Source organism: Pan paniscus, chromosome 14, assembly GCF_029289425.2.
Source record: "Pan paniscus chromosome 14, NHGRI_mPanPan1-v2.0_pri, whole genome shotgun sequence".
Taxonomy (NCBI): domain Eukaryota; kingdom Metazoa; phylum Chordata; class Mammalia; order Primates; family Hominidae; genus Pan; species Pan paniscus.
The window spans coordinates 41,758,077-41,785,734 of NC_073263.2; the positions used below are offsets into that span (position 1 = coordinate 41,758,077).

General features: G+C 38.7%; 1 protein-coding gene across 6 annotated transcripts in view; it reads left to right on the top strand.

The window, feature by feature from the left end:
* The first annotated feature begins 7,448 nt into the window (after window positions 1-7,448).
* The window catches only part of AKAP11 (A-kinase anchoring protein 11), a 54,912-nt gene continuing 34,702 nt past the window's right edge, over window positions 7,449-27,658 (top strand). For 2 of the 6 annotated variants that reach the window (XM_034936642.3, XM_055096673.2), the window contains exons 1-2: window positions 10,956-11,169; window positions 25,359-25,458. In XM_034936642.3, the coding sequence (XP_034792533.3) occupies window positions 25,408-25,458 (51 nt within the window). In that variant the 5' untranslated portion in view covers window positions 10,956-11,169; window positions 25,359-25,407. Of the gene's footprint in view, window positions 10,851-10,955; window positions 11,315-11,462; window positions 11,827-25,358; window positions 25,459-27,658 lie in introns of those variants that run through there. The other 4 variants (XM_034936641.3, XM_034936643.3, XM_008976821.4 and 1 more) reach the window with 3 other exon arrangements.

The window sequence follows — 27,658 nt, forward strand, 5'->3', positions numbered from 1 at the left end:
CAGAAAACTTGTCAGTTATTCTTGGTGGCTTAGAATTCTTCAACATATTCTATAGCTGCAAACACAAGTAGGCCCAAGAAATACCCTGGTTAGAAAATGTAGTTAATGCACATTTTGTGTTCCGAGATAAGAGTGGATGACATTTAAATAAGCAAGTTAGCTGACAGGAAGAAGAAACGATCAGTTAGTTATCTTGGTAGTGGGAAGGGTGGCACTGAATGTTGCAGATAGTGACTATCTGAGGCCAACATTGTGTAAGTGGTAATAAGAATTTACCAAGTGATATGGGTTGGCTCTGTGTCCTCACCCAAATCTCATCTTGTAGCTTCCATAATTCCCACGTGTTATGGGAGGGACTCAGTGGGAGATGTTTGAATCATGCGGGTGGGTCTTTCACATGCTGTTCTCATGATAATAATAAGTCTCACGAGATCTGATGGTTTTAAAAATGGGAGTTTCCCTGCACAAATTCTCTCTCTTTGCCTGCCACCATCCATGTAAGATGTGACTTGCTCCTCCTTGCCTTCCACCATGATTGTGAGACCTCCCCAGCCATGTGGAGCTGTAAGTCCATTAAACCTCTTTTTCTTCCCAGTCTTGGGCATGTCTTTATCAGCAGTGTGAAAATGGACTAATACACCAAGACAATTGTAAGTAAAGAAAGACAGATTTATTAGAGAAAGTATGAAAGTATGTTTCAAGGAAGTAATGGGCAGGTCAGCAACAGAGGAGCTGACTGCAAGGAGACAAAGGCCTGCTGAAGATTTTATAGGATGGTGCTTCTGTTATGTGAAGAGGGCTTTGTGCAGTACTGATAACACTAAAGTTTCAGTGAGCTAATTTGCATTTTTCTATCAGCCAAGGGTCTGGTGATAGCTGGGCACAGGAAGATTGTGAGTTAAATGTGCAAGAGGGCTATGTGTCCTGGACCATGAAGAAAGGCAGACTTATAACTTACCTGTTTTTTCTTTTTGCTTTCCTGTGGTCCTGCAGTCTGATTCCTTTTCCCAAATTAGGACTTCACATTGAAAATATATTATAGCCTTAGGGGTTGGCTGATTATTTCTGTCCAGCTAGTAGTCTGGGGGTCGTATCCCAGGACAGGTCCATTTTGACTGACCGGTAGAGAAGAGGTTCTGCCTAAGGCAGGATATAAACAGGGTATCCAAATTCTTTTCTAAACTGAGATATTTTTGAAAAATAAAAGAGGTGCTAATAACAGGCAGCAACTGTGATTGTACCAGTCAAAATAGAATGTAAAATCACCCTAAATAGAAATACAGAAGGGTCCTCAGACCACAGCAATTTTGTTCATGGCTTTGTGGACCAGTATTACTATCCAAGTGACTCCTCTGGGGGTTCCCTGGCATAGGTGGAAGTGAGCCACTGGTTCTTGGAACAGCTCTGAAAGTGGTATTATATTACTGAGAGGAAGGGAGCTTAGTGAGGAAATCCATTATCAAGGTGGCCCAGGGGAACTGAATGTTTGGCAGGGATCACAGAAAACCTTTGGCTTTTCCCAGTAGGTGTTTGTTCTTCTGTATATTTTGTATATCATTGTATTCCACTACTTCCATTTTTTGACCTAGAGTTGTTAGAAGTCATGAGTCAAGGAAAGTAGAACCTTGTGTTTGCCAAAATGAATGAATAAACAGAAGGCAGGATTCATGACAATTTTCTATAACATGTAAGTCTTTTGAAAGACACTTCTGTCTGAGGGCAAGCAGAGGATTTGCTAGATCTCTTAATATATTATTGCCATTCCTGGGTGAGAAATGAGAAGGTCCAGTAGAAGCTGGATCATAGGAGAAAACACTATAGTATTACAAAACCCAGTCCCCAATGGAGGTGGTAAATTAGATTACTGAGAACAAGGAGAGGAAGCATTTGCCATGTTCTGGCAGAAGGGGCTGGAATATAGATTCTGTATGGTGTCTAAGAATCAAGCATCATTTCTGTAGAGAGGGTTCTCTGTTTGTAGGATGGCATCATCCAGTCATATCTTAATGAGGGGATGCTGTAGCAGACAGCTGCACTGACCATGTGGCTAGAGACCAGGCAGAAATGTGGGTACTTCAGTGGAGGCTGATGTGGAAAGGTAGTAATGATCAAGAAACAGATAGGATAGTATACATTTCAGTGGACTTCAGTGGAGGACTTTATTCCTTCCTGGAACTTAGGTGAGAATTCTTAGAATTACATAAAGAGTAAAATGAAGAAGAAGTGTTCACAATAATTTTTTTAAAGTTACAAAAATATAGACTAATATTAAACTTCGAAGACCATAGGGTTTGACACTGAAACCCAAGTAGCACCTTATAAATGTTGGCTTCTCTTTCACAGAAAAGAAATGCCTTTTCCTCAAACCATACATGAAAATTTGTATGATATTTTATCAGACCTTATTTTACTGCAGATATTACTTTCGTCAGGAGTTTATATGCAATTTCAGAATAGCTACTGACCATCTAAAAAGGATAGAAAAAGTACAGGCCATTATACTATTAAGCTAGAGCTCTGTAGGAATTTTAATATACCCATTATAGTCAGCTTATAGGCATACTGTTTGAAGATAACAAAATCATTGTAAGATTATTACACCAACTGATAAGGATAGTAACCTGCACAATCAAATGTGAGTAAGGACACACTTAAACAGGAAGAATGGTAAAATCAGTTTAGAGATAAAGAGCAGAATATGACAAATTATACATTTATAATATAAATTTATGAATTATAAATTTGGGCTCTACAAAGGGAATTTTCTAAATAAATTACAAAAGTGCCAAGAAATTTGACACCCATTGTTTATAAAGATAACCCATCTATTTGAAAAATAATGGTAATTATTATTTTTCTCCCTCACATTGAACAAAAATCTGTCCTCTTCCTCTGGAAGGACAGAGGAAGCCTCAGATAGTTCTCAGACATTAGCATTTCAACCTCAGTTTACTATATCCCTCTGAGTCTCCCCTTCTTCAGGTTAAATACCAACAAGATAAATTTCACATATGAGATATTCCCTTAGGCTCCTCACCTCTGGTCATATTTCACTATGGCTAATGCAGGTGCATACTGACTAGTTAGAGTACAGTAGGACTAGCACCTCTTTTGTCTTGAGCATCACACTAGCATTCATGTAGCCTAAAGTTGCATTTGCCATGTTTTGGTAGCTGCATCCTTCCGATGAAGAAGATTGGACTAACCATAAAGGGTTGCAGGCCAGTAAACCAATAAATCAGAAATGGTTGGCTACTTTGATGTTCATGAAGATTGGCTATCAAGAAATCCTAGTCTATCTTTCAGAAGCTTAGCTGATTTCACATATTCCATTGTGGTGAAGGGGAACAAGTGTGTTCAAGATGACTTCGGGCAATCCAAAATAAATTGGGATCAAATCTAGTAAGGGGACAGACTGGATATCTCTAATGTAGTTTAGCGGCTTAAAATTGCAAATAGAGCAAGGATTTCCTACAGCCTGGGCTAGGAGGCATTTGGGGGTCTTAAAAGTTCTACCACTTTTCAACCTAGATTTTTACCCCAGTGTTTAATGACTTTCTGTACCATATGTAGGCATGTATTAATAATATTCATGTTTCATATGCATGACTATTACCTCCTTTAAAGATCTAATCATGTAAGGATATTTCTGTTAAATTTCATGTGAGCTAACTAATGAAAAGGATGCTCTGATCGACACTTTGAATTAATGTTTCATTTTTCAAGCAAAGCAGCTAAGCAACAGGAATGACAGACCCAGAAATAACTTGTTCTAAGATCTGTTTTATCTTATCATAAAGTTAGGACAATATTCCAAAAGCTGACCTTGTCCTTTAGATATATAATCCAGGGGAAGTCATCTAACATCTTTTTTAAAGCAGTAAGCATGTATGCTATTGGCTCACATGAAGAGGAAGTCTATCTCACTTTTTGCAAAAGACATTTTTTAAAAGTTGTGTATAAATTTTATATGGTAAATTAAACTATTATTTACTTATGCTAAATGCTTTTGAAATGCTTGATACCATTCATGCTTCTTTGAACTTGTAATGTCTGTAACATAAGCTTTTTATAATACCTTGCACTTCTAATTTAACTATAAACCAGTCATGTAAAATCAGCAGAGCAATGATATTTAAATAAACTCTTTTATCTTATCAACTAGTTACATTTAGGCATAATTACTTGTTTTTGAACTTTGGACAAGTATATATTACATTTTCTTAAAAGAAGGTACATCTATGTTTTACATATTAGAAGTATTATAATTCAGTAATTAGCTATGATTTAAATCAGAAGAATCATTATATTTGAGTAAAATATATAGTAGGACTCAGATTGATTTTGCTGTTCAAGAAGTGTTTAATTTGGATTGGCACTTCTGAATTATCATTTGTACTATATTTACTAATTAGTATAGTTAGGATTCTATGATTTTAGCATTGAACATTTAATGAGTGCCACTGTGTATTAAAATATCACTAGGTATAATTTTAACAGTGGTTAAGATGTGTCTCTATCCTCATAAAGACACTTGCTACAAAAGAATTAGGTAAGTGCTGTGAAATTAAATCATTTAAACTTAAAGCTGTTGGAACTTTACGTTATTCTGTGCCTTGAGAGGAACATGGCTCTGCAGCCTGAGTCACATGGCATGCAGTTGCAACTTCTGCTCTTTTTTTTCTGTAAATAATTAGTAAGATCAAAAGGCACCAGATATAAGACCCTCTCAGATCACTACTCCTCCTCACAGAGTAATAAAGTCATCTTCCTTGGAATGTAGCAATCTATAACCAATCAAATTGCTGTAATACACTGGTCTCCTGTGGAAAATGTGATAATCCTGCTAAAATTTCTCTCTCTGAGACTATATAAGTGAAACCTTAACTTCTCCACTTTGGAATACTAACCCATTCATCTGGAATTGTTCCCAAGTTGTCATCCTCAAGCTTTATGCTCAAATAAACTCCATACTGAATCATATTTTCTGAATCTCATTAAGGTTGACAGTATGTACATTATAAAGTATATAGTAGACTGTGATATAATATATATGCATTCAAACCAAAGGCATGAAAGAGGTATTTCACTTCTTGAACTTAAAAAGCACCTTTACATATTTAAACGGCTGATGAAACTGTAATTTCCACATTTTTCCCCTTTCAGAATGTTTTTTAATACATTGGTTTATTAAGTATTAATAAATTTGGCTGGATGCAGTGTCTCACGCCTATAATCCCAGCTCTTTGGGAGGCTTGAGCCCAGGAGTTCAAGACCAGCCTGGGCAACATAGCAAGACTCTGTATCTACAAAAAATTTTAAAAAATAGCCAGATGCAGTAGTGCGCACCTGTAGTCCTAGCTACACCGGAGGTAAATGGGGAGGATCACTTGAGCCTAGGAGCTCAAGACTACACTGAGCTATGATCACTGCACTACAGTTTGGGTGACAGAGACTCTGTCTCCAAACAAACACAAAATAATAATAAGTTAAATAATACAAGTAAAGCAACCACCAAATAACTGGTCTGCTCCATTATTTTTTCTTGTATTTTCTAATGTTCTATATAATGTGTGTATTAATTCATAATCATAAAAAACAAAGTCCTAAAACTGAACAATGTAGAAAAGAAGGACTTGACATCTCACTTTTACAAGTGAGCCACCAGCTGGGACCATCACTCAGGCAGGAAATATCACTCAGGCAGGAATTCAGCAAGTGGGCCAAAGGGAGACTCAAGTTTTCAAACAGGAAGCGACACGGAATCTGCTCTTGGCTGTCAGAGGCTGCTACTGTAAAGCTCCAAAGCTCCTGGGGAAAGATTATGCCTGCCTTTGTAGTCAGAAGGTCACCAAGGGTATTAAGCTGAGAGGCTAGCTTTGTGTATTAGGCTTAGTTTTGTTGAAAGGTAGGACCAGACCGAACTAGCTAATTTTAGTCTGAACTATTCCATTTAGTGCCCCATGTGATCCAGAATAAATCATTCAACCTTGCTGGGTCATAATTCTTTCATGTGCCTATAACCCAAATGTCTTGTTTCTATTACAGTATGTCTAAAAATGAAAGAAATATTTCCATTAACTTACAAAATTACAGTGGAGGAGACATCACCAATTTGATTGCTGGAAATTAGCCCACTAAAATGTCCCTAGGAGACACACAGGGGTTCCCAGGCACCCTCTTGGGTGGCCTTGGACACAGGCTGTGTTCCCTGACTTGCCACCCTGCTGCCCTGGCTCCTTTGTACACCACTGGTCTCTCCTCTCCCCACCCCGTTTCTGTGAGGAGTATGAGCAGGGGACACCTGTTTTCTCCCTGCTGCACCATCCCAAGCATGGGACATGCCTTGACATTCATTTCCATTAACATAGCACAGATTTGGCTTATAACATTTATCAGGACTTTACTGAGAACTCCTGACAATACAACTTAAAGAGAATAAAGAATAGTCTGGTAAGACACCCTCTTTCCCCGCTTCTCTTTTTTTGAATAGTTATTGGGTACCTACTATGTGCCTTAGGAACTCCTAAGCAAAAACAGAAACAGCCCTTGCTCATGGATCTTACAGTTTAGTGGAGGAGGGAGACAGACATTAACCAGGTAACAACACAAATAAAAATTGTTATAAGTTGATAAATGCGTTGAAGAAAAAGTAGGGAGTCCTAAATAAAGGGGATTTACTTAGTCTGGGGAGTTAGGACGAAAGTTCCTGAGGAAGTGACAGTAGAATTGAAAGGTGAAGGATTCTTGGGCATTCAGCTGTTAACAGGGATGGACAGAGAAAGAATATTGGATCCTGAAGAAACAGCCTGTGGAAGGTGATGAGGCAGGCAGGGTCTGGTCCTATTTTGAGGAACTGAAAAGGGGACAGTCTGAAAGGGAGAATGATATGAAAGCAAAGGAGAAAAGCAGATTATGAGGAAAACCATGAGAAGCCACTGAAGGATTGTAAGCAGGGGAATGGCATGGTCAGATGCAGTAGAAATGGCAGCCCTCTGGAGATAGAGTGCACATACTTCAACCAGCAGGCAAAAAAGACAAATCCTGGAAGCAAAGGAACGGTGCTAGGAGGAGAAATATGAACTCTGTAAATGGGATAAATAGAACGTCTTCTATTTTTTAGAGTATTAAAAAGAATCAGCAACATCCACACAAAATTTGTATAGGAATATTCAAAGCAGTATTATTCATAATAGCCAAAAAGTAGAAACAACTGAATTGTCTGTCAACTGATAAGTTGGCCAATAAAACTGTTCTATATACATAGAATGGAACTGTTATTCGGCAATAAAAAATAAATGAAGTACTGATACATGCTTCAACATGGATGATCCTTTAACACATGCTAAATGAACGAAGTGAGACACAAGAGACAATGTATTGTATGACTCCATTTATATGAACTGTCCAGAATAGGCAAGTCTTTTTTATTTTATTTTTATTATACTTTAAGTTCTAAGGTACATGTGCACAACGTGCAGGTTTGTTACATAGGTATACATGTGCCATGTTGGTTTGCTGCACCCATCAACTTGTCATTTACATTAGGTATTTCTCCTAATGCTATCCCTCCCCCAGCCCCCCAGCCCCCGACAGGCCCCGGTGTGCGATGTTCCCCGCCTTGTGTCCTGTGTCCATGTGTTCTCATTGTTCAGCTCCCATCTATGAGTGAGAACATGCGGTGTTTGGTTTTCTGTCCTTGTGATAGTTTGCTTAGAATGATGGTTTCCAGCTTCAGAATAGGCAAGTCTTCATAGACATAAAGTTGATTGGCTGCTACTGAGTATGTGAGTTTCTTTTAGGGAGGAACAAAACTTCTAAAATTAGATTTTGATGACAGTTGCACAACTGTAAATCTACCAGAAGCACTGAATTGTATGGTAAATGGATTACATCTCAGTAAAACTGTTAAAAAACACAGTTTTAAAAAGAATCCAGGAACTGGGGACACAGCAGAACTGGATCTCAATCCTAATTTTTTCTCACTTTGTATTAATGTACTGCAAATAATTGTAGCTAGCACAAGACACCACAATGACTGTCTTGCTAAGGTGAGTTGGGAGGATTTATTTCGGGCTCTGTTAATACATGTTCGATTGGGAGAGTTGGGCCCAGAGTTCATCTAAATTAGTAGTACCAAGCAGCTGTTTCAGTTAATCATTATGAGGGCTGTAAACACTCAAAAAGTACTCAATTAACATTTTAAAAGAATGGTCCTACTTTGTTAAAATAGTACTTTTTCTCTTTTTGGCGTTTTTCCTTTTAAAAAGTAGCCCTATGTATCTTGAAATCTTGCTTTCATTAAAATTAAGGTGTTAGCTTAACTTTAGGATATTGCCTCAGACCTTTTAAAAAATGTATTTGCTATCTAGTTCTTAAACTCTGATTAGGAACACATGAATCATTATTTAATACTACACAGGTTCAAAATAGCTTAAGAGAAACGGAATTCGAGGTTGAGCAGGTGGCAGTGTTTCCGTTTTCACACTCTGAGAAGGCCAAGGTTTCTTAGGGAAGCATTCCTGGTATCCGTATCAACCGCTTTCAGAGTTATTCAGCTGGTGTGTGTGTGTCTAATTTCATTTGGGTTGAGCCGCTGACTCTGTTAGGTTTTCATAAAAAATCATTTCATTTCCCTTTCCAGCTTCCGTCCTACTGGTATGTGCATGTTAAAGTGTAATTCAGGCTTAACTACTTTAGGTGTAGGCTAGTTACATTGCTTTGTTTTATGTATGAGGAAGCTGAGACTCAGTGGTGATAAGGAACCTTGATTTGGTTGTATCACTAATGACAGAGCTTCGAGTTGGAACTCGTCTCCTGATTCGTTTCTTTTGGTGAAACATCCTCTTGATTTCCGAGCTTTCAACCTCTATCTTTTCAAATCTTACACTAAAGAATAAGTATCTGCGTAGAATTTAATTTTCTGTTCCCAGAATTGACTTTAAGAATAGACAGAAGAGGTGGTTGTCAGTGTAGCATAATGGAGGGAAAAAAATTAAAGATGGGCCCTTCCTTTTCAGCCATTTGTTTTCCCCCAGGTAACAAAAGAAAATCCTCCATTTTATTTTTCCTAGTAATTAGGAGAAATCCACGTGTTTCAACAAAGGCAGAAACAGCATCAGGACTCTGACCTAATGGATTTTAGAAATGTTGAGATCATAGGAAATTAAATTAAATTTCATGACTGTCTCTCACCTGGCCTATAAATCTCCTAATCTCCCTTACTTCTGCTTTGGCCTCTTTAAGACCCATTCTTTTCAAGGACGAGACTTTTTTTTTAAAAAAAGTAAACTCTGGGTGTCTCTCCCCTATTAAAAACTCTGTAATACCTTATATTGCGTTTAGAATAAACTTTCAATTCCTTTCTTGGCTAACAAAGCCTTACAGGATCTGGCCCATGCTAGTTTCTGACAGAGCAAGAGCATCACCATCTTGGACAAGCACTGCCATTTTAAGTTCCCCTTGATTAAAAACCGCCTAAATCTAGCCCCAGAAACATCAGCCTAATGGCTAATGTCAGCATGACCATAAACCACAAATAACACTTCTGACCAGAAACTTTCCAACCCTGAGATAAACCCCCCTCTGATCAGAAATATGCCTCCCCTCCAACCAGAGACATTACACCCCTGACAATAAAACTCTCCTCCACCCAGAAACATTCCAAGCCTACAATATGCTCTCCCTCCCTAAACCACTAAATACCTTTAGTCTGTAAGAGAGAACACTCCTGACCGAAATCGGCCAGAAGCCCCTCTCAGGTTTATTCTCCAAAATAAACCTGTCTCTGTTAAGCTGCTTTTTGTGTTTCTTTCTTTAACTCTTACAGTTTCCATCTCCAGGCTCAAGAAAGTTTACTTTCTCATTTCTTCTTCCCTCAAATGCACTAGAATAGATCCTTACTTAGGGCCTTTGAATTAGTGTTATCCTTTTCCTGGAATGCTCTACGCTCTGATTTTTGCATCTGTTATTCAAATCGCTGCTAAAATATCTCCTCCTTAAAAGGGCATCCCCTTTACTAGCCACTCAGTCACCATCACGTCACTTATTGTAACTTCTTTGCATACAGCTTAAAACCAACAGATTTTTTTTTTCTTTTCACCCTCAGATAAGTTCCCTAGAATCTACACTACTTGTCTTCATCATTGTTCAATCAACAGCCTAGAGTAGTGTTTGTTGAATGAAGAAATGAACAAACGAATGCACCCTTTCTTCCGTGACCCTCTCCTCTGAACAGGGCAAAACTTAACTCATAACGAGGATACACTCAAAAATGTCTTTCTTATTGCCAGGTGTTTCCACTCTTGAGGAACAGATGCCCTTTAGGAGACAGGGCAATTTGACTAGACTGGCCCTTCCGATTTTAGGTGAAAATAATCACCATAACAGCTTTTCATCTCTGGCTAGGCTTCCCAGTGACCAAAGCTTTACTTTCCGATTTCCATACCACGTAAAGACATCAGGGTGAGCACTAGGGCCCTGAGAACCCTGGAAGCTACTTCTTGGCTGGGATAGGGCTGGTTGCCCGGTGCGCTGTGAGTGGTCCTCCCTGGAGATGCTGGGAGAAGGGGCGGAGCCATCAGAAAGGATGAGCCTTCCTTGGGCCTTCGGTTCTGGTGGGGCTGCCACTTTGGGAAGGGCCCCGGGCTTCGGAAGAAAGCAAAACTAGCCTTGTGGCGAAGAAGGAGCCCAGCTGGCCCCAGGCTGTTAAGACTAAAGGGTCGAGGGAAAAGAGGCAGAGCCTGAAACCAAATCTGCGGAGCAAGCCAAGGCCTGGGGACTTGCCAGAGGAAAGGGTTAAGCCGTTTCCAAGGCAACGGACCAGGAAGCGCGCAAGACGTCCGCCGCAGGTTCGTAGGTCGCCCTCGAATTTAAAGCTCCCAAGGCTGAGTGGGTCCCGGCCAATGGAGAGGCCCCCTTTAAGTCATGTGACCAGCGGGGCTGCCCCGCGGGCTGCTCCGCGGGCTGCATTGGAGCACGTGGGAAGGCTTTTTTTCCTGTTCCTTCTTTCCCTTTTTAAACGCCCACCCACTTTTGCGCGGGCTCGGCCGCGGAATTTTTCTCGCGAGAGGCGCGCTGCCCTCTCGCGAGAGAGAGTGGGAGGCGTGGAGAGTAGGCGGTGTTGCGGGCCGGAGCTGCGGCGGCGGCGGCGGCGGCGGCAGCCGAGGGGTGGGCAGGGCGGGGGCGGGCCGCGGGGCTGGGAGGGGGGAGGGCTGGGGGTCAGCGCGGGAGGGGGCAGCTTGCTTGCCCGGCTCGCTCACGGGTCGTTGAGGCCGGTGACATGTCTGTGAGCTGCGGAGGCTGCGGCCCCCAGGTGAGCCGGGCGCCGACGTGCTCGCCGCGGAGGCTGCGTTTAGATGGGGTGGCGGCGGGTGTGAGGCCGGCATGGATGGAGCGGCCCGGCTCCGGCGCCCCAGCCCCTCCGCCTGCCGCTGGTCCCCCTTCTGGCTTCGGGGCCGCCCGACAGCTGCGCCTTCGCATGGCGGAGGGAGGAGGGCGGGAGGAGCGCGGCCGAGGGAGGAAACTCACGGCACCGGGCCCAGAGTAGAGGGAGGTGCTGGGTCTCGAGACGCGTCTTCCTGGGGTCCCAAGTGTGGCGGTGGAGCTGCCGCCCCTTTTAATGACAGGCTGTTTCCATCCCCGGGGTGGTCTTCAGAGACGGCCCCCCGGGTGCGTGGTGTGCGCACAGGAACATTTGCAGCGGTTGGGAGGACGTTGCACTTTGTTCCCGAACAGCATCCTTCACTGTCAGACCCCCGGAGCCTTGGAAGCTGGCGCTGCTCAGATCTTGTGACAGAAACGGAAGGCGTCAAGCGGCTCCTCAGAGTACTGATATTTGGATTTGCTGTCAAATACTCTCCTAGGCTGTTAATGGCTTAAGGCTGGCCATAAAGTACCCCGAATGGATTGAGTATACTGCTGTTAATCCAGGCATCTAAGCTGCTTTATAAAAAATATGTAGATGTAACCGAAGTATTAAAAAGTGACAATGACAGTAAAAGCTAACATTTTTTCTGTTCCCCATATTACCAGCTTTCATTTTTTTTCTCTGCTTTCTCTGTCTTCTAAAACCACATTAAGTTGGATGTGGTTTAGCTTTAGATGTTAAGGAGTTTCATGGTGAGAAAGACTGCTGAGACACATACCTAATAGCTTTAGTACAAACTGGAATTAATTCCTGTTTTCTTTTCAGCTTTTCAATCGCTTGCAAAATGCTCGTTTTGCTTAGCTGCTTCCCACTGTTTTCGAAATGTCATGTCGATTGTTATTTCGTTATGTCTGAAAATACTCAAAATATGGAGTATTAAGAAAAAATGGGGTACCAGTAATGCACAGATATATTTTTTTTAATGTCATGATTTTAGGATGGCAGCCCAGTGCCTGGCATGATTGGTGTCAGTTAAAATAATGCAATTGAATGATTTTTTTTTTTTTGAAAAACGCATTTACTTTTTCAAACGGTACCCTGATTATTCATTTTTTCTTGTCGTTGTTCCTCCTGACAAAACTGACCCAGGGGTGGACAGTGAATGTCACTATTGTAGCTGTAACAGTAACTTATGAAAGGTCAAAGAATGTAAGGAAATCAGGGAAGAAGTGGGTTCCCAAGCTGAGCTAGAGACTAGTGTATGTACCCACGTAACTGCAGTATCGACAATATTGATAAGGGCCTAGCAGTGGACTCCTAGGCCAGTGATATTTTGCAGTTGTTGAGGATATGGGAAGTTGCCTAAGACATGGAACCATAGTGAGAAATTCTCTAGCCTTCTCTAGCCCCCTGAACTCCAGGGATAAGTCTAGAAGCTGAAGAAGTCCTCTTTTGCCTTTAGAGGCTGGAAAGAATACGGTACTTTTAATTTTTTTATTTTTTAATTTTAGGAACTTACTGTCTGGAAAAGGAACTCAAACCAATCTGGACAATATATTAAAGGCCGTTTTAAGAGAAAATGCCAGTTGTAAATAGGTAGAGGAATTCTGTCTATACGTGACAAAAATGTGAAAGACTTAGAAAATATCTCTGTGAATGGGCAGAGGAGACCAGTGTTGATTAGAAAAAATTCCTTCTTACTCCATCTTAGCAAACTAATTTTCAGAAATAGAAAAATAAATTTTTTGGCTGGTCTTCATAACCTTTTGGCAAGGGTTTCAAACTTGTAGGGTGTGTGGTGTTTGGTTTTTCAAAAGTAATTGAAGTAACTTTGGATAGGGTAACTGATTTTGTTTTTTTTTTTCCTGTCTTGTGGTCTGCATTTTATTAATCAACTACCTGGAAGGATTGAAGGGTGAGGACAGGTCGAGAAAAGCTTTAAGTTAAGCCTGGGCATGAGTTAAGGGTCAATGAGCTGGTAATATGGGGAAGAGAAAGAAAAATGCTTTATCAGTTTAAAAACAGCCTGGAAAGATCCAAGTGTCTGGATTCTCCCAGTCATCCTTACATATAAAAGTTTATTAAAAAAATACTTCTGGGCCAGGCTTGGTGCCTTACACTTGTAATCCCAGGACTTTAGGAGGCTGAGGCGGGTGGATCACTTGAGACCAGGAGTTCGAGACCAGGAGTTCAAGACCAGCCTGGCCAACATGGAAAAACCCTGTCTTTACCAAAAAATAAAAAATTAGCCACGCGTTATGGCACATGCCTGTAATCCCATCTAGTCGAGAGGCTGAGGCACAAGAATCGCTTGAGCCTGAGAGATGGGAGATTGCAGTGAGCCGAGATGGTGCCACTGCACTCCACCCTGGGTGACTGAGCGAGACTCTGCCTCAAAAAACAACAACAAAAAACTTCTGGAGTAAAGGCATTTGAAATTTGTAGATTAGAGACTGGACATGGTAAAAGGAGAAAAGTTATCATTTTTAGAATAATCTGAGAATGTTTCTTGGGAAATAAATGGGGTAGAGGCCTGGAACAGAGAGGATGTTACTTGACTGAAAATGAGGTATATTGTAAAGAGTTTCGGTTTGGGAGTCAGGTCTATTAATTAAATGAGCCTCATTTTCTTCATACCCACCTCAAAAAGTTAGTGCGAAGCACATAGTAGCTGCTTACTCAGTGTTTTTATTTTTACCTCCCGTAATGGTTTGAGGATTCTTTGATTGCAAGGAAGAAAAAGCCAATTTAATTAGCCTACTTAAGAAAAAAGCATTTGTCATACAGTGCTGCTGAAGTCCGTTGCATGATTCCAATTCAGCGTTTTGGGAACCAGAAAGTCTTCAGGCAGTTACTCTTCCAGTTTTTCTCTGGAAGCACATGGTCTTATGTCTCTGCTACTCACGCAGGTCTGTTCCAGTTTCTTTCAGATTGGCCTTCTCTTTAAAGCTCTTGGTTTCCACTTCCCCAAAACTTTGATTTGCATGAGACTTTGGTTTGCCATGATGCCAACATCAGACTCACTGACTATGCAACATGGTTCTCAGCAAACATCTCCAAGTCTCAGTTATGTTTCTAGAGAGAGAATCCAATTGGTCAGGTTTCTGCTTCTAGCACAGTTAGCTGGAGAGTGAGGAAAGATGGGAATGGGAAAAATGGAAGAGGAAGAGACTTAGATTTGTCTCACAGTTTGCAGGGCTGCTCCTTTTAAACTGGCCATGCCAACATATTTAACAAAAGGAGAGTGGACAGGGAGGAAGTGATGGATACCTCAGGTGTGCTTTAACATCCTGCAATTTGAGTTCTTCCTCTGGCATTGCATTGAACTTGCTCTCAGCTTGGTAATGTTCTAACCAGATCTAACCAGTAGTCTCTTTACAGGACAGATTCTCCTGGGTGTGGGAGTTCAGGCAAATTACTGAAATGCTTGATGACTCAGTTTTCCTATGCGTAGAATGGGCATAATAGCACCTTCTGTGGTGAGAATTATGAATTCATGTATGTAAAGCAATTAAACAGTGTCTGGCATATGGCAGGCACAATGCAAGGGTACGGTATTAGTATTTGTTGAGAGCATACCGTGTGGCAGGTACTGTGATACAGGCTTCTGGTCGTGTTCAGAGAGGAAGGAATTTCTGCCCTCAAGAAGTCTAGAAGTCCAGTGCTGACCACTCATGCTTAAAACCATTTCTTGACTTCAGTGACACTAAATTCTTCTAACTCTCTACCTCACCTACCTTTCTGACTGCCATTTATTTGTGGTTCCTTTTATGCCGGTCCTGGAACCCTTTATCATGGTTGGCTCCATAGATGCTCTCTTGAATTTCTGTTCTTTCTCTATATGTGGATTATTCTTAGAGTAACATCTCCAGCTCTGACCCCAAGTAAATCTCTTAATTTTTAGTTCTTTTTTTGGGTATTATTATTTACATAATTTATATGTTTTGAGACATGGTCTTGCTCTGTCGCCCAGGCTAGGGTGCAGTGGCGCAATCTTGGCTCACTGCAACCTCCTCCTCCCAGGGCTCAAGCGATTCTCCCTTCTCAGCTTCCCGAGTAGCTGGAACCACAGGTGTGTGCTACCACGCCTAGCTAATTTTTATATTTTTTTAGAGGTGGGGTTTCACCGTGTTGGCCAGGCTGGTCTCAAACTCCTGGGCTCAAGCCGTCCACCTGCCTTGGCCTCCCAATGTGCTGGGATTACAGGTATGCGCCCACTGTACCTAGCCTCTTGGATATTCCTATGTTGATATAAAATACTGTCTTCCAGTTACCTTCTAATTTGCAAAGCCTTCTGATTTACCTTCTGATTTGCAAAGAAAAAAATTTTCTTTCAGCATCCCAGGCTTGAAACCTTAAAGTTATTTTTCACATTCTTCTTTTTTTATGCTGTAATGTACCCTGTTAGTTAATAGGTTCTGTGTGGGCTTTTGGGTGCTTCCTATGACTGGCCCATCTGCAAAGCAGATCTGTTGACTTATTTCGGCTACTGGCAGCTTAGGATAGATCCTTATATCTGTAAGAGCTACTTAAATGCCTTTTCAGCAATATACTCTTAGAGTCATGGCGTCATAGATGTCACTGATAAAAAGAAATGTGTTCCTGGGTTAAAATTCTGAACATATTTTCTGTTAGAAATAGTCTTGTGGATAGGGCTACGTACAAGATTAAGAATGTTACTCCATTTTCTAGGGAGCATATTCATGCTGAAAGCACAATCTCAAGATTTTAGTTTTTTGTTGTTGCATTTTTTTGTAGGTATTCAATTACATAGCATTTTAATTATAGCATATCATCCTTATAATATTGCCATACACGTATACAAAGTTTTATTATAAATCAGTTGTTGAAAATATTTTTGAAAGTCAAATATATTACAGCTGCACACTCAATAGTGAAACTAAGATAATCATTTGAGGGCATATATCCTTTACAGTGATTTCTTAAAACTGTATTCAAATGTAGGTCTAACGAGTTTTTTATTATGAAAATGTTAACTGTTTTATCCTCCTGCCTTCATCTGATTATTCTAATTAACTTCTAACAATGGACCGTTGCATGTTTAAAAGTTGTGTTTATTGTTGCTGAGTAAGTAGTTTTGAAGTCAATAGCCATTCACACTTAGTACTTTGTCAACTAGACCCATGTTATTCCTTTCAATACCAGTGGCTAGTTGGGCTCAAACATACCTTATAAGTAGATCTCAATCTGGAATGCAGTTGAAAAATCAATAATTTTTCTCTGTGACTGGGAAAACAAAAGTGACAGAACAAATATTCTTGGATTAATTTTGTAAAAAGTCGTTAGGTAAGTGGCCCTATTTTCTATTTGGTGATGTTGCTTTTGCCACCAAATGCCTGTCTGCATTCACGTCATTGATGAAATTTCTCTTCACCGTACAGCTCGTTCACTTCAGTAAATCTATAGTTGCTTATTATGAGTAAGGCCTTTGGGGAATGCAGAGATGAGTAAGGCATGGCGATGGAATGAAATTCACTGTTGTATCCCAATCACTGTTACTTAGACGCTTGGTGAATATATGTGTTGAACGTTGGTAGTACTTACAGTCCAGTGCAGGGCATAGACATGTAGACATTTAACTGTTACATAAGGCACTGTAGTCTAAAGTGCTAAAATAGGGTAAGTGGTGATTTTGCTCCCCAAGGAAATGTTTGGTAATATTTGGAGACAGTTTTGGTTACTGCAACTGAGTGAGTGCTACTGGCATCTAGTGGGTAGAGGCCAAGGAAGCTGCTAAGTGTCCTACCACGCATACACAGCCTCCTACAGCAAAGACTTATCTGACCCAAAATGTTAGTAATGCTGAGATTGAGAAACTCTGTAGCGGTAAGAACATATATATTGTGAATGCAGGAATGAGGTTGAGGATTAAAAAGGAAAAAGGCAGAAACTATAAAGAAGCAAATATCTTAATAGATATTAAGACATACTAAAATCATTTTATACGATTGACTGTTGTTTTGAAAAACAAAATAGTATCTGATAGCTGTAGTAGTTTTAGATTTTGTAAGTCAAATAACAGGTCTGTACCCAAGAAAGGAACTTAGCTTCCTTATTTGCAAAAAGGGGGATAACATCACCTTTATTCTGCTGTTCACCTATTAGGTATTATTCTGTTTTATTTTTCTAGTGTTTGTGTTAGGGTTTACAAGATAACTTATTACAGGTTTTCTTCAAATAACATCACTTCATGTTTAATGTAGAAATCTATGACAGTCTTTTTTTGTCTCCATCTCCCCTGCCACATTTTTTATCCTATTTTGTCATACATTTTATCAATATGTCTGTCTTAAACCCTCTAATTAATTACTATTTTTAAGCAGTTATATTTTAACTGTTTAAAAGGGATTGAAAAATGAAGAATAACTTCTGTTACCCTCATATTTACCATTTCAGATGTTCTTTATTCCTTCGTGTAAGATTCAGATTTCCATCTGGTATTGTTTTACTTTGCCTGAAGAATTTCTTTCCATAGTTACTCTAGTGGTGGTCAACTGGTGGTGAATTTTCACGGCCCTTATTCATGTGAATAAATTTATTTTGCCTTAATTTTTGAAATACATTTTCATTGAGTATATCTGGGTTGATGCTTTTTTTTTTTTTTTTTTCTTCTTAGTACTTTGAAGATAGTGCTCCATTGTCTTGTTTTCCGGTTCATATAGATGTGAAGTCTGTTGTCCTTGGTTCCTCTGTATATAATGTGTACTTTTTTTCTGGTCAATTAATATTTTTTCTGTATCACTGGTTTTCAGCCATTTGGTTATGATTTGCCTTGGCTTTCTTTATGTTTATTCTTAGGGTTTGCTGAGCTTCCTTGGTACTGTCAGTTTACGGTTTTCATCAAATTTGGGAAGTTCTCTGCTATTTTGTCTTCAAATATTTTTTTCTTCTGCACCCACTTCCCCAGTGCACGCACGTGCACACACACACACACACACACTCTCTCTCTCTCTCTCTTTCTTTCTCTCTCTCTCACTCACTCACTCGCTTACTCCCTATCTGTCTCTTCGTGGAACTCCAGTTATTCACCTTTTATGGTGCTTAAAAAGTCACTTACACTCTAGGTTTGTTTTTAAGTTTTGTCTCTCCATGTTTCATTTTGGATAGTTTCTATTACATTGTCTACAAGTTCACTGAGCTTTTCTTCTCTAGTTTAATCTGTTAATTGTATCCAGTATGGTTTTTGTTTCAGTATATTTAATTTTCATCTCTAAAAGTTCAATTTTGGTGTCTTTTGTATCTTCTCCTTCTCTCCTTATGGTGATATTTTCCTCTCACTTCTTGAGTATATGGAACATATTTGTACTATAGTTTTACAATCCTTTTCTGTTCCTGCCATCATCACTGTCATTTCTAGGTCTTCATTTATTGCCTTTTTTTCTCCTGGTTATGGTTCATATTTTTCTCTTCCTTTGCATGCTTGGTAATTTTTATTGTATGCCAGCCATTGAGTTTATACTGTTGCTTGCTTGATTTATTATATTACTGAAGTGTGTTGGATTTAGTTGGGGTGCACAGTTACTTGGAATCTGTTGGATTGTTTCAGGGCTTGCTTTTAGAATTTATTAGTGTGGGTCCAGAACAGTTTTTAACGTAGTGCTGAATTATTGTCTCTACTAAGGCTGCTTCTACTAAGGCTGCTGCTTCTTCTGAGGAGTCTATCATTACCTGATACATTACAAGGTTTTTCTGTTCTGGTGGAATATATTATGGTTTATCTCTAGGGCTCTCACTTACTTTCAGCTCTCCCTCCAGCTTAATACCCTGTAAATTCTAGCCATCTTGGTCTCTCCAAACTGATCTGTGTTTAAAACTCAGTGAAACCACCAGACTGCTTGGCTTTCCTGTCCCTGTATTGTGACCTGGAAGTAGCTGGCAGCCAGTGTTTCCCTTCTCTCAGGGATCACAATCCCGTGTTGCCTGTTGTCTGATGTTTAAAACCAATGTTTCATATATATTCTGTCCTGTTTTCTTGTAGTTATATTCAACAGAATATTAATTTTTAACACTTGGCCATTTGGCATTTGGTCAAAATGTGTATTTGGAGTGTTTACTCTAAATGTGATCTCAGATACTGTAAAGTAGAAATTATTGGAAACACAAATGTATTTTCACAAACTCATTAAATGTAGACATACTCATTTAAATATTTGAAGGCATACTTTGCTCTTTATTCTGTTTTATGTTTTTCAGCCTACATCATGCTTTGAACTTTGTTCTTTAAATATGTTACTTTTTATTTATTAGTTCAGCAGATGTTTGAATGCCTACTATGTAAAAATACATAAAACACTTGTCCTCAGGGAACTTACAACAGGAGGGAAGTATGCAAACAGTGGCACCAGAGGATTAAATTATAAACCACTTAGAGAGCACAAAGGAGGTGGTTACTATTTGGGCAAGGAGGGATAAAGGAGAGATATGAGCCAAGCCTATTTTAGGGAGGGAAGTTTTTGAACTGGTGCGTGAATAGTAAGTAGCAGTTCAGCTGATGGAAGAGAGAGGGTAGATTTGAGAGAAGTTTAGGAGAATGACAGGTCAGGCAATTTACTAGACGAGGTAGTCTGTAGGAATTGAGGGGAAGACTAGTTTCCAGCTTGGCCTACTGGTTGGGTTTGGTTTAATGGCTCTTACTGAGATAGAGAATACAGGAGGAGATCGTTTAGGGAGAAAGTTTTATTTACCTTTTGAACATACAAATTTTGGAGTAACTGGGATATTTAGTTGGAAGTGTCTAATAGGAAATTAGATATACAGAACTGAAGAATAAATTAGGGAGTTATTTGCATAGTTAAAACCAGAGGTAAGGATAAAATGTCCTTGAAAAACTAAATAAAATGAGACAAGAGGATAAGGATGAAGACTAAGAAATATTAGTATTTGAGTAACAAGTTATGAAATAATTTAGGAAAGGAAACTTACATACAGAGAGACAAGTTTTTCTCAACCAGAAATTACATGTGGCACTTGTTAAAAGTACAGATTCCTATGTTCCATGTAGACCTGTTGAATTTGGATCTTCTGGTGGGGGAGTTGTGTGTGTTAGAAATAAGCTGATGTGTACAGGTACTGAGGTTTGAGAACTAGTGCAGTAGGAAGAGAGTCAAGATATGGCAATATTGTTAACAGGCGCTTCACAGACTGGCATGGTTAATTCTCCTGATACAAAAAAGGTCAAGTAATAGGTGATGTCAACTTGAACATTTCTTAGGTCAGAGGAGATAAGGAAAGACTTGGAGAATATATATTTTTTAATTATAAAAGAATTTATGTTCATTCAGAAAAGTACAAAACTCAACATACATAGACACAAAATGAAACACCTATGATTGTATCTACCCAGATGAAACCAATGTCTGTACTCATCTAGTGTATGTCTTCTTTTGTATTACATATATAGATACACACATGTAGTTATACAGATTTTTCACAAAATGGGATAATGCTAATATGCCAGAACCTGTCTTATTTTACTTAATGATCTACCATCTTCTCATATTGTAGATAGATGACATTTTATAAAATTTAAAAGTCCCACTTGTCATGGGTGACCACTGGCATCAGTTTAGTGTACCTCCTTCAAGTCATTTCCTGTGGATGCACAAATATTTACATATGTGTGTCAGAGTTGTGTCTGTATATAATTTTTTCTTTCTTTCTTTTTTTTTTTTTTGAGACTCTGTGGCCCAGGTTGGAGTGCAGTGGTACAATCTTGGCTCACTGCAACCTCCGTCTCTTGGGTTCAAGCAATTCTTGTGCCTCAGCCTCCCGAGTGGCCGGGATTACAGGCATATACCACCACACCCAGCTAATTTTTGTATTTTTAGTAGAGTCTGGGTTTTGCCATGTTGCCCAGGCTGGTCTTGAACTCCTGGCCTCAAGTGATCTTCCTGCCTTGGCCTCCCAAAGTGCTGGGAGCCACTGTGCTAGGCCAGTCTTTTTTTTTAAATTACAAGTGAGAGCATCCTATTTACACCATTCTGCAACTTGCTCTTTCACGCCAGTATAGATCACTCTAACTCATTATTTCCAATAGCTGAGTAATAATCATGTGAATTTATTTGAATTGATGAACTTCTAGATTATTTTCAGTTTTTTCATTTTATTTCAGTGAATAGTCTTTCACATATCTTTGTGAATTTTGTGCAAGTATATATGTAGGATAAATTTTAAGAAGTGAAATAGCAGGACTAAAGGATATGTGTATTTATTTAAAGTGCCCTATATCTCTGTTCTCTGTATTCTTTATAATTGTTTCTGTAATTGCTTTCATTTGTTTACTTTTGCATTCTGTGATTTTTCTTAAAATCTTCTTGGTTTTCCATTGTTTTTAGCAATGTCTGTTTTGCTTTTTTGTTATTTCTAAGGGGATTTCATTTGTTTAGTGATAGTTTTCTGTGTGTTTCCTGAGCTATAGTGGCTCACTTCGTAGTTGTTTGCCTTGTCTGCCTCTTTCTTGTCTCTCATCTGCTTTTTTCCAAGCCATGTAGGTTCACTTTAATTTCTTTGACTATAGATAACGCACTTAGTTATTCTTTGCTTAGGACTCTTGTTTCTTCATCCAGAATAGGGCACAAAGCAGTAAAGCACTAAATGAAAAGTTTATCATAATACAAATGTATTTTAGGTGAATATACTGTATTTTTGTTCTTCTTGTGAAATCTGTCAAAAACGATGTGCTCTCTAATTATATAAGATGCTAAAGAAATCCTGCTCTAGTAGCTGTTATCCTTTCTTCCCCCATCAATCTTTGCATCATTTCCAAAGATGATTTTTTTCTTTGCTTTACAAAAGTATGTCATATCATCTCATATTGGATTCACTTTTATGTTGCACAGATATTCTCTAATAGATTTCTTTCTTCCTGAGACAGTATTTTATTTATGTTTAAATGAAAAAGTGGTGGAGTAAGGCAGTAAGTTGTTTTTCTTCCATGAGTGAAACAGAGTGTAAATATAGAATTAAACTGTTTCTCTTTCATTAATTTCAAACAATGATTTGAATTCTGAGATAATGTGAGTCGCAGGGGCATGATTATATTTGTCTGGATTTTTTCTTTTTGTGTATATTGTATGTTGTTTGTTTTCCAGTGTTCCTTCGCAGATCCCATACTGAATTCCATTTGCTTTATTATTCAATCTTGAATAAGGGTGTTTTATCTGGATCTGCTATTCAGGAAAATTGTGGGTAAAGTGAACTGGGGTAGCCAGCCCTGTCAAATCCCGGATGTTGTTTCAGAGCACTCCCACCTCTCCCTGCCCAACTTTGAAACTGTTTCTTCTACCTTAGGTGCTTGTTGCACCTGAGGGTGAGCAGCTCATTTGGATAGTTGGTCCCATTTATTTGATGGTGAAGTCTCCTGGGAGTTAATGTTTATCTTTGCTCAGTTGACTTTAGTCAGCAGCTGCAAAGGTAATTGTTGTTTCCTATCTCTTTTCCCTACTTCCCTTTTAGGCAAGGTTAGGAGCAGACTCAGAGAAAGTGATGTAAGGCGTGCCATTCCTTTGTCCTGCAGTATTGTTTTTAATGGCTGCCATGGCGTCATTGTGGGAATGAACCTAAGATCATTTAATTACTCTCTTGTTTCTGGCATCTAGATTGCTTCGTATTTCTATTGTGAGTTGTAATGAACCAGACTATAAAACCTTTATGCACTGTAGAGGAGTGGTGAGGAGCCCCAGTGCTGGAGTTAGAAAATTTGGACTTGAATCCCACCTGTGCCATTTATTTACTCTGTGGGCCTGGGCAAATTGCTAAGCTTCCTCTTGCCTCAGTTTTTCTCATCGTCAAACCGGGGTCCTATTCTGTAGTCTTAAGGACAACATGAGATGTTTACATAAACCTCTTAGCAAAACAGAACACTTGGTGCATTATGAGCCCTTGTTAATAAACTAGATGCTCTAGGATCATTATTTGCTTTGATGCATTCCCAAAAGCAGAAATGCTGAGTCAAAGAAGTATTTCCAGGGTTTTGACACGCATTACAAAACTGCCCTGCAGGTGCCACTTTACTTAGGAGCCTTCTTTGACAGTCTCTGGTTTCTTGGAACCCTTATGTTGGCTTCTATGTTTTATGTTACATTTGAGAAAAGCCCACTTGCCTCTGAGGCTTTCTGGCAGTTGAGGAGAACACTGTGGAGAAGAAAGGAGAGTGAAGTGGCCTGGGACAAATAAAAGGATTATCTTTTTGCTTTGGCCACTATACATTTTTATACTTAAACCTTGTTTTGATAATTTTTGGTCCACTTGATCATTTTGGTCCTTAGGTAAATATTTAAGTCTTCTTTTGCCTGTGTTTTATAGTTTTCAAAGTACCTCCCATAAATTATTTTTCATTTGAGTCTCACAGTAAACTTCTCTGGTAAATACGGTATCATATACATTGAGGAAAAAGTTCCAGAGACATTGCAGTTTACCCAGAGGAAACAAAGCTAATAAGAGGCAGCACAGGGAGACGCATGATCCTCTTCTGGATTCTGGGGTATCACCCTTTACCTTGTGCTGTTGGGAACTCCTTGTGTTAGGCTGAGCCTTTCTCATGATGCTGCTTCAATTTCAGTAATTAATCAGATTTTATTGTTATAGAGACCACTAGGGCTTATCTTAGTTCAGAATAGAATACAATCATACTTCTTTGTCTAAAAATTAAAATGTAGAAATCTCTAAAGAAGTGTGTGTGTTTGTGCACTCACGCTATAGTCTTATCTGCATAGCAAAAGAATATACAATTTGAACTTCACTAAAATTTAGTTTTTTAAAAGTTCTGACGGTGGGGGGCTAGATTGAAGTTTGTTTTTGCGTATAAATCTCCTCATAGTATAAATTTATATTAACCAAATGTCTTGGAAACCTCAGCTAAGCAATGCATTTTTTGTCTTTTTGTTTTTTTCAGAAACTGGGTCTTACAATATTGTCTAGACTGGCTTTGAACTCCTGGGCTCAAGCAGTCCTCCCACATCAGCCTCTCGAGTAGCTGAGACTGCAGGCATGCACCACTGTGCCTGACTTCAACTAGGCAGTTCTTGATAAGACCAGATTGATTTTCTGAAAATACTTGAAACTAAGAATTTCTTAAATATTTATTTGACTTTTTAAAAAAAGTATTTAGTTCCCCACTTCTACTCTTTATTGTGATGAAACTTTTTCCTTTGAAGGCTTTGAATGCAGGAGGGCCATATCTATCTTGTTTCTCTTGTATCCATAGCATCTAGCACAAGTAGATTTTAAATGAATGGACAAGATACTGTGGTCAAATGCAGATACCGAGTGGTTAATGCCTGGAGTGGATTTAAGTTCTCAAAGATGTTAAAGCATCTTTAAAAAGTTGAGACTTAGTTTTGAGTGTTTCACCTGGCAGGTGTTGTGTGTGTTAAGTACTGGTAATCATTTGACTTGGATGTCTTCTGAAATTTTGTCAATGGTATGCTCTTAAGCTTCCTATATAAAGAATGTATCTAATTTGATATGTGCAGATTTCTCATTCGTCTATTATCAAACCCTTCTGCCCAAGAAATAAGAATGTCAAGAGCATTCACTGTTGCCATAGAGATAAGAGAGTGTCTTGGGAGGCAGGGAAGTTGGAATTCTTTTTGTAATATTCTCTACTTAAGCTTCTATTTTTAAAATGTTTTTTAAAAAACTTGTTTTTCAAATCTTTCTCTTTGACACTTTGCAATAAAAAAGGGCAGTGAGATTGAATAGGTAAGGGTGTAAACTATTTTATAATTTTGAACCAAAATATAAGATTTTTATAATAATTTTCTATCTCATTAAGGTACCAATATTCATATATTTTTCAAATATTCTTGCTGGATTGCAAGTAAATTGGGGGGGTGCTCAGATTATTTTTGTTTTCATTTTTATTTTTCTTTTAATGACTGAGTTAAAATAAATTAATTTAGCACAAAATGCTTGCCTGAATTGTTAAGATCAATAAATAAGTTGTTTTCTTTTAATATGTTTTCTTTAGGTGTTTTGTGGATTAACTCTTCATTGATTATATACAACAAAAAATAGTTATGGCGACTTTCAGAAACAATCACATGAAGACTAAAGCATCTGTCAGAAAAGTAAGTTCACTCTATTAGGTTTCTTTTAGTGAAAGTTTTAATTAAAATGTTGATTTTTTTTAAGTCCTACAGCTATGATGTTTTGTTTAAATGAATCTTATTATTTGAATTAGTAACATTGAACTACTGCAAAGATTGGCATGTATGAAAATAGTGATACAAAATCATGATTACAGTGATTTTATTTCCTAAAGATCACAGTGCTTTCTCCCCATTTTTTCTCTACACATAGATATCCATCTGCTTTTTTGCAATATAGGCTGTTAGGTGTAAGCTTTCTTATATACCTTTAGCTTTACCATTCATTCATTCCTTCATTCAGCAAATACACACTTGAGTTCTTATAAGCCAGACCATATGTTAGATGTTGGGTAATCAGTAACAAGCAAACAAAATATGATTCTTAATCCTTTCTTCCTTCTAGTCTAAGGAGGAACCTCCTCACTTCCTTTCTTAAAACAATTTGGTTAACCTTCCATTTCTTGACATTTTTGTCTTTGCTAAAACTTTGGAGGCACTACCCATGAACAAAGAAGGGAAGAATGGAGCCTGGAAGATAATTAACAGTCTTTGTTATTTCTTTTTCTGGACTTCATCTTCTGCATTATATGACACCATTGACCAATCCTTACACGTTAAGACAATATTTGTTTCATTATAGTGTTTTTCTTGGTTTCCTTCTCTTTTATGGTAACTCTTGTCTCCTTTGCTAATCTTTCCAAATTCTAATTATCAGTGTTCCTATGAGCTTCTGGGCCTGCCATTCATTTATGTAGAGAGCTAAAAGATGTATAGGTTTGACTGCTAAGTCTAAGTGGATGGCTTCTAAATCTACAGGATGCCTGCAAAATAGAAAGTAAACTTATCCTTAAACAGTATGTTAATTACTTTTTTTTTTTTGGGACACAGTCTCGCTCTGTTGCCCAGGCTGGAGTGCAGTGGCGTGGTCTTGGCTTACTGCAAGCTCTGACTCCTGGGTTCATGCCATTCTCCTGCCTCAGCCTCCCGAGTAGCTGGGACTACAGGTGCCCGCCACCACACCTGGCTAATTTTTTTGTATTTTTAGTAGAGACGGGGTTTCACCGTGTTAGCCAGGATGATCGCGATCTCCTGACCTCGTGATCTGCCTGCCTCGGCCTCCCAAAGTGCTGGGATTACAGGTGTGAGCCACTGCGTCTGGCCAATTACATTTTAAAGTAATATGCTCCATATGTTTTGAGGTAAATTACCTTTAAATTTAATAGGTCCACTTTTTAATTTGAAAAAAGTACAATAAAAACTATTTTCTGTTTCTACTCTTTGTAAACTATAGTGTATTTATTATACTTTTTCAGATTAGCAACTAGACCCATAGCTTTAAATTGATTATACTGCTGGCTTTAAACTAATAACTAATAATATATACAAAATATAATAGCAAACTGATAACCATGGTCTTCAAGAATGATGCTACCTGACTTGAATATTTTACCCCATACATTGCCAGAGATTCAGGGATTAGACAGCAGCTGAAATTTCATACTATTATTACCAGGTTAGTGTCTTTTGTTATTCAATGTATTGTCCATATTAGGCACTCAGTAAAGATTTAATTTGAATTCAACTTGAATTATTGGAATCCCTTTTAGATAAAAGTATGTGAATCCAGATATTACATACTGTTTATATAAACAGTTATGCACACACATACACCACCTTCTACATCTTGGTGCATCTTAATGTCAGACACTTCCCTATTGGCTACTGTGGAAATTGAAAGATATACTTGAATTCTTTAGATTTCACTTTAATTTGCATTAAATATAGAGATACATTAAATATTTATTGGGAATTAATGTTGCAAAATTAAAAATAGCTATAGTTTCTACCCCAGTAATTTTTTCTAACATTTTATTATGAAAAATTTCAAACATATAGAAAAGTTAAAAGCATAATACACACACAAACCCACGTACCTACCACCCATATTCAACAGTAGTTAATAATTTGTCTTGTTTGCTTTGTGTCTGTGTATGTGTGTATTTACTTTCAGGCAGTACCATTTGCAAGTTATGATCATAATGTTTCTTCACCCTGAACACTTCAGCATGCTTCTCCCAGGAATAACAACATCTTCCCACATAACACTAATACCACGAACACATCCAAGAAAAATAAATTCCCATATATCTAATACTCAGCCATACTCAGATTTTCTGTA